The following is an 8,038-nucleotide window of genomic DNA, read 5'->3' on the forward strand; positions in this document are numbered from 1 at the left end:
AAAAAAAAAAAATTAAAATTAAAAAATATTAAATTTACAAAAATTAGTATGGGAAATCTAGTTTTGGTAAATTCTAAACAGTTACATACATGGAGTTCTGTGTGATACATAGAGATCACTGTATAATAACCTAGTAAGCTCAACATCATACCCATTCTATGGTAAGATTCCTTAATTTACCGGAGATTAATCTTTCAGCAATGTTATAGGAGAAAGGAATTGATATTTATAGAGCATCTTCCCTTAATTTTATCTCATTTAATCCTTATAGTGATGCTTTGAAGTAGGAATTATTACCTACATTTTACAAACAAGAAAACTAAGTTGCATGGAAATTAAATCATTTGATTCTTATACTTGGTAAGTAGTGGAGCAATAATTTTAAACCAAGTCTATCTTCTATATGTTTCAGATTGCTGAAGCCGAAGCAGACAAGATTAAAAACACATACCCTCCAGGTACAAAGAAATCATGCTGATGTTAATTTAAATAATGTAGTCTATGAAAATCTGAACTAAAATGCTATGTTGGATTTGGGGGCTTTTCTTTCAGAAAACAAGCCAAGTGACAGCAACTATTCTTTTGTTGATAACTTGAACCTACTAAAGGCAATTACAGAAAAGGAAAAAATCGAAAAAGAAAGACAATCCATTCGAAGCTCCCCATATGATAATAAATTGAACGTGGAAGATGTTGATTCAACTAAGAATCGAAGACTTACTGATGATTATGATTCTACTAAGAGCGGATTGGATCATAAATTTCAAGGTAAATGAGAAAAAAGAACTTTTTGGCTACATAGTATATTTTCTCTCGCTTAGAGTTTCCCATAATAGATTAAGAAAACGTTCGCTACTTTAGAAAGATCTCTTATACACTTATAATCTTTTTTTTATACTTGTAATCTTTTATTAGTCAGCTCTAAAGTTGATATAAAGCCCAAATTTACTGATCGTGAGAAAAGCCTCAGTTCCACAGAGTCTTAAATTTTATTTTCCATTTAAAAGTTCCTTCGCTGATGCTTTACATTTTTTTTTAATTTACTGTGTTTTATGTTATTGAATTCATTCTAACATTCCAATCAATTTTAACAGTACAAACAAAACATCATAATTTTCAAACAATTTGATCAATGAAGTAGTCCCCCAAAATGTGAATTAGCCACAGTTTCCTTTTCAATGTTCTCCTAGCCATCTCCTTTCTCCTTTGGTCATCTCAAACTTATCTCTATTACCTTACAACCTACCCATCTTAACAGTGCTTTTTCTTTAGGAAAGTCACTACTAGCCATCCAATTTTTCAAGACAGAAACCTAGGATCAAACTATTTCTTTTTTCCCTCACTTCTCGAATTCTAAGCCATGAAATTTTATTAATTCTACCTCTCATTTATCTCTCAGTTTTATTTTTCTCCATTATCTATCACCACTACTCTTGTCCAAGCTCTCATCGTGTCTCACTGGACCTATAGAAAAATCTACAATTCTCTCAGCAACTGCTCTTGTTCTCTCTCCAACTCATTCTTTATGTGACAAAGTGGCCTTTTCAACACACAGTTTTGAGCACGCAACTCTTTTTCATAAAACCTTTTAGTAGATTCTAATTTCTCTTGGGCTAAAACCCAAAATCCTTAATGTGGCTTCCACAGTCTTGTGGGGACTGATTCCTGTCTATATTTCTAGGTTCATCCAGCACACATGAACTAATAGAACTCTTGTCACCTTCTTTCATGGCACTTAATGTAGTTTGTAAATTTACCTTCATGAGTGTGACTGCCTGTGATTAATGTCTTTCTCCAAAAATAAACTGAAAACTTCACAAGAAACAAAGGTCTTGTAGCCCCAGTGCCTAGATGCACATGAATTCATTGAATGAATTGATAATTGAATGAATGAACAAATGAAAGAATACAAGAAGGAATGAATGAAACGCTTTATGTAGGCTTTGAAGAAGCAAACGTTTTCTGTCCTGAGGACCACTGCTTGGGAGAGAATGTACAAATCCTAGCACTCTGGGAGGCTGAGCCAGGTAGACCCCTTGAGCTCAGGAGTTCAAGATCAGCCTGAGGAAGAGCAAGACCCCATCTCCACTAAAATGAGAAAAACTAGTGAGGCGTTGTGGTGAGCACCTGTAGTCCCAGCTATTCAGGAGGCTGAGGCAAGAGGGTTGCTTAAGCTTAAGACTTTGAGGTTGCTGGGAGCTATGATATCACAGCACTCTACCCAGTATGATAGAGAGAGTCTCTGTCTCCAAAAAAAGAAGAAAAGAAAAGGATTGAGTGTATAGGCTTTCTTCCATGTCCTTATTCTGTTCCATGTCCACAAGAGAATCATGTTAAATATTTCTTCCATAAAATAATGGACAATGAAATTGGACTTTCATAGGACATAAAAACCTGAGGAGAATTCAGAAGTTGTGAATGTTGTGTGTCTTTGAGTTGGGGTGGCAGCAGTGGTTTATATTTTGACACATACCATATTCCCTGCTACGCGTACTTGGGGAAATTTGTCTTTTTACTCTTGAATTCTACTTTTTAACCTAAAATATTTGGACTAAAGATAAAGAGACACTGATTATAACTGTGTATAAAACAGAGTCAGCTTTGATTAAAATGACCATTGGATTTAATAAAATTTTAAAAATAAGGCCAGGCCTGGTAGCTCACACCTGCAATCCTAGTAGTCTGGGAGGCAGAGGTGGGCAGCTCACTTGAGTTCAGAGGAGTTCAAGACCAGCCTGAGCAAGAGTGAGATCCTGTCTCTAAAAATAGCTGGGCATGATGGCAGGTGCCTGTAGTCCCAGCTACTAGGGAGGCTGAGACAAAAGAATCACTTGAACCCAGGAGTTTGAGGTTGCTGTGAGCTGTGATGCCATGGCCATTGTACTAAGGGTGACAAAGTGAGACTCTGTCTCAAAAAAAAATTTTTTTTAAATAGTGTAGTGTTTGTTTGCCTGGATTGTTCAAGTTGGTTGTATGCGCACGCAGAGTCACAGATCTGTATAGAATTTAACCACTAACTTGAGTAACTTTTAAGTTGTTTAACATTTTATTACCATCCCAAGTATGTTTGCAACTACCAAGTGCTAGTCCTGATGGCTTTAGGTTTACCCTACGAGTCATTTCACTCCATTTGAGATCACTGAGAAGTTGGGCCAAAGTTCTTGGAGAGGTGATTTATGGACAGATAAGCTTCTGGTCTCCCTTAATGCCCTGCGAATTCTGAATGGAGAGGGCTTAGGACCACTAAGCTGAATAGAACATGAGAGGCACATGGTCTTCATCCCATCTGCGATTCCAGTAGACTAACTTCTGCAGGGTGCATTCCCAGACCTACTCTCACCTTTAGAAAACTTCTAAATAGGCTTAGGCTCCAAGGGTCCCTCAGTTCGTCTTTTTAGTATTTTCTGTAGTATGCATGATAAAGGGTTTTTCCAAGTTTCTTTTATAAAGCAGTACACCTGACAAATATTTGTTGAGAATTATTATGTATCAGCCTATAAACTAGATAATAAGTTCTGTGCAGTCAGAGACCACGCCTAACCTATTTCCAGTATCTGGCGCATATTAAGACTTTAATAAAAGTTTATTAAACAAGTGAATGCCAAGTGCTATGTTAGACGTTAGGGATTCAAAACATAACTGGGCAGATGATGATCTGGGATGTGGCCCTTTGATATCCACTCAGATTGTTGTGGCTGCTTAACAGAAGTTATAAATGTTGAATCCACATTTGGCTTCCCGCTATGTGGAGGGTGAAATACCCCTTCATGAGCAATAGGGAAGTCGTTCTGATGATCCTGTCTATTTTAGAAGAGCGAAGGGAAATCAGTGGAAGGTAAGTAGCAGTAGTCAAGTATTTCATGATTAACCCCATCTGGGAAAGTTCTGCTAGGGGAGCCCTAAATTCCTGGCTCAGGAGAATACAGCAGTACAGAGAAGAGAGAGGCTATTTCTTCAGTGAGTTACTAACATTCTCCCTGCTGTGAAGTAAATGAACTGAAAAACAGTCACTACCTCAGTTATTTTCCAGCTCTAGCAAGCAACCAATATTCTTCCTTTATTCAGATCCTGGGGGGTAAGTGGGAAGAGAAACAAATTCTTCCACCTCTGCCTAGACTGGGGCAGTTTCTGCTCCACATATTCCCGAGAGCCTGACTTGCAACGCACAAATGGAAAATCAGACCCACATAATGGTCTCTGCTCCTGCAAAATAGAGGATGAAACCAATTTTCAGCCAGCTAGGAGGGGAAGTGATTTTTTTCTTCTTATTTTTTTTCTTTAGGGGCTTTTCTGCTCCTTTGCCATGCTGGAACTCAGGGCTCCAAAGCTCACAGCTCAGCAATTATATCCTGACGGAGAACGTTCAATCTTCTGAGTATAATTACCCTACTTGTTTTCCTGAGAAACAAGATGATGTTCTGCCTGAGGCTACATATACCTCCATTTCCCTAGAGTTTGAAAAATAGATCATGAGAGAAATTCCCTGTCTGAATCCTCAAAAGCCATGGGGAAAAAGTACAGACTCAGAATAGATATACGAGGTCCTTCTTTCTTTAAGCGAATACGATGAGGATTATTTGGGCAGAATCTGGCCCGGGCTTGAATTTCCACTTCCTCTAGAAGATAATTATAGTTCCTTTATTTCAAAATACAAATTCACTGTACACAATAACAATAATATATTAGCTTTCATATAGTACTTTGCAATCTACAAGATGCTTTTACATCTTATTTCCTCTCATCCTCATAACCGTCCCAGGAAATAGATACTTGATTATTTTCTCTTACAATAGTTCAAGGATATGTAGGTAACAACAGGTATGTATCGCTAGAGCTAAAAATCTGATCTTTGCAATCTGCCTAGAGGTAACAAGGAATTAAGTGCACTCTAAACTTGACCCACTCAGTACGGCACAGATTGCAGAAGAATAATGGATTCCTGAAAGTTCTCTAACCCTTTCCCTCAGGATGGGCCCTTGCTTTCCTGCCAAATATCAGGAAAGCCAATGACACATATTTACATGTTTCTCTGCAGAGATTTACATATTACTTTGTGCAGATCTGTTGCTACATTTTAAAAATTTGAACTCCAGGCACATTAAATAAATGAATTCTCTGGACAATGGGGCTAGTCACATTAGGCTGCCTTCTGTAAGCACACGCTGACACGTGTTCAGTTATAAATAAATATTTATTCCAGGTAAGTTATCAAATCTTACACTCTCTGATTCTGGGTGTGAGGTAGCTTTCTCCGCTTCTACCCCAAGGAATTTGCCTTGTGGCAAGATTACCAATCAGTCTATTCCCTGTATGGAAATGGGATTATATAATATATAGAAGGGTGATTTGAATAATATGACATACTATACAATGTACATACTATGTAAATAAAAAGTGTAATGTTGTTCCCCGCAGTAGTGATAATATTGAATGGAAAGGCCTTTTGTATTTTCTTCAGCTCTTCCTCTGATAGTCACATAAGAAACTTTCAAAATTTTCATCATCATCCTCACTTATTGACTTGAAGACCAATTTTATCACGAACCAGGAGGTAATGTACACCAAGCATCACTATAAATTATCTCAAACGTATCTGAGAGTACAAGAGCAAAGTATAGATTATAAATATCATGTGATGCACAAAACAGCTCTAGGATCACCATGGTATGGAACTGTGGTTGTTCTGTTTAGATGATCCAGATGGCCTTCATCAACTAGATGGAACTCCTTTAACTGCTGAAGACATCGTCCATAAAATTGCCACCAGGATTTACGAGGAAAATGACAGAGGAGTATTTGACAAGATTGTTTCTAAACTGCTGAATCTTGGCCTCGTAAGTCACATGCATGGGAATAAACCAACTTCTTAGTACAGTGTGAAGTATGCTAAGAAGCCAAGCCATTGGGTTCGAATGTTTATCATGCATCTACTTCATTCTAGGTACCGTAGGTTTCAAGGACAAATAAGGCATAATTCTTTTCCTTAGGAGTTTACAGTCCCTGAGAAGAACTAGGCAAGTACCCACATGCCCATAATGCAAGCTGCTTCAGAGCCAGCTTCTATCCAGTTGGCAGTAGGAGAAGCTTCAGAGGGAGAGGTGTTTGAAGTAAGCTTGGGAGGATGGTTAAGATTTATATAACCAGCAGAGGTAAGAGACAGGGGGTGACAGAAAGGATCTAACACAGCAAAGGCATGCAGTGTGTGTTTACAGATGCAGAATCCACCTCAGCTTGTCTCCTCAGCCCTGAGCAGCTGTGGCAGGCTTTATTAAGATGTTAATGTTGTGGGGCTTCAAAGGTTACCTGACTAAGACCCGAAGCTGTGGAGGAGCAACTCAAAATAAGTGCTCCATGGATTTCAGTGGACAGAGACACTTCCAGGGGTTTTGGGCAGTCAGTAAACAGCTAGCACACAGCAGAGGCAAAAGTGGGAGCTGTCTTTCTGAAAGAGTTCAGAGGGCTCCTCTTTGAAAAGTACATGTTTAGCTATAGAGTTCAGTCCTGATTTTTTTTTTTGGTAAGTCACAAGACTAGGAATAGCAGTTACATATGTTTCGCTTCTTTCTAACAGATCACAGAAAGCCAAGCGCACACGCTAGAAGATGAAGTAGCAGAGGTTTTACAAAAGTTAATCTCAAAGGAAGCCAACAATTATGAGCAAGATCCCAATAAACCCACAAGCAGGACTGAGAGTCAGGCTGGTAAAATACCAGACAAAGTGGTATGTACATGTATATGTTGTGTGTGTGTGTTTGTATACTTATATCTGTATATAACTATGCCAAAAAACATTTTTTGTGTGTGTGTTTGTATACTTATATCTTCATATAACTGATGCCAAAAAACATTTGGGGTATGTGGCATTATTAGCCTATTTAAGGCCAGCCACAGTGGCTCATGCCTGTAATCTGAGCACTTTGGGAGGCCAAGGCAGGAGGATCCCTTGAGGTCAGGAGTTTGAGGCCAGACTAGGCAACTTAGCAAGACTCTGTCTCTTAAAAAAAAGTATATTCATAAAATACCAATATGTTAAAAGATGCAAGTGAATTCTACTTTGAAAATAACTGAAAGTTTACATGTTATGTTCTATTAGATAGTGAAGATTGTATCTTACAATATGCTACACAGCAAAACAATACATACATGGAATAACATGAGAAATAACAATTATCACATAATAACCACTATGTGCACAGTTCCAATGTACTGGAAACAGATATCTCATAGCTCTTTTGGTATCCAACACCTGTTCACAGTAGATGTCATCATCTGTCCCCAACCCCTGCAAAAAGAAGTGGGCTGAGCCAGTCCCCTGCCACCCCAGCTGTTGCATTCATTCCTCAGAGCTAGCTGCCAGGTGCTGCGTGTCTGTTCCAGACGGTGCCCTTCTGCCGCTCCTTCTTTTTCCCATTGGTTAGGTGCCCATCTGTCATCCTTCACCCAGATTAGCTATTACATCCCTCCATTCCCTCTGGACTCCTTGCTGCTGCTGCTTTTCCTTGACGTTAACCAAGCTACTGAGATCTTTCTTCTCACCCTGGATCCTTTATAAAACTCTAGATGAAGCTGACTGTAGGAGGATATCACACTCCTCACCTCTCCTTTGATTTTCTTCACCGGAACATCCAGACCCGTGGCTCCTCATCTCCTCCAACAGCCTGTCTCAAATACGGAGTATATAAGCATATGGTTATGTTTTAGATAAGAGGCTAGAAAATAGAAATTGGGTCTGAATTTTCCTGCTTGATAGCCTAAAAACTTTTTTTTCTCCTTCTGATCCTTACCAGTTGCCATCTTCATAAACAGCTTTTGAAGATTTGCCTACTTTAAAAAAACTTCCTAGATTTATCAAAGAACTCATGACTTTCACTCATGTTTACTGGTCTGAACTAAAAAGGGCATAGCTCTTTTCATAATCCTTCACTCCGCTTATGTACGCCTGTTCACCCATCTCTAAAACCGTATGCTTGACCTGCTTATTCATGTTATCTGAAAGCATCAATTCACATGAAATGCAAGTGCATAGTGTTTCAACAAA

The 8,038-nt window shown here is 38.7% G+C and overlaps 1 protein-coding gene across 1 annotated transcript in view; it reads left to right on the top strand.

Moving 5' to 3' along the window:
* Positions 1–8,038, top strand: part of SCG3 (secretogranin III) — a 47,995-nt gene that overhangs the window by 2,036 nt on the left and 37,921 nt on the right. The window contains exons 3-6 of the mRNA XM_003784359.2: positions 413–458; positions 553–768; positions 5,692–5,834; positions 6,572–6,721. Coding sequence (XP_003784407.1) covers positions 413–458; positions 553–768; positions 5,692–5,834; positions 6,572–6,721 — 555 coding nt within the window. The remainder of the gene's footprint in view (positions 1–412; positions 459–552; positions 769–5,691; positions 5,835–6,571; positions 6,722–8,038) is intronic.

This window comes from Otolemur garnettii, unplaced genomic scaffold, assembly GCF_000181295.1.
Source record: "Otolemur garnettii isolate 467f Iridium unplaced genomic scaffold, OtoGar3 scaffold00011, whole genome shotgun sequence".
Lineage (NCBI taxonomy): Eukaryota > Metazoa > Chordata > Mammalia > Primates > Galagidae > Otolemur > Otolemur garnettii.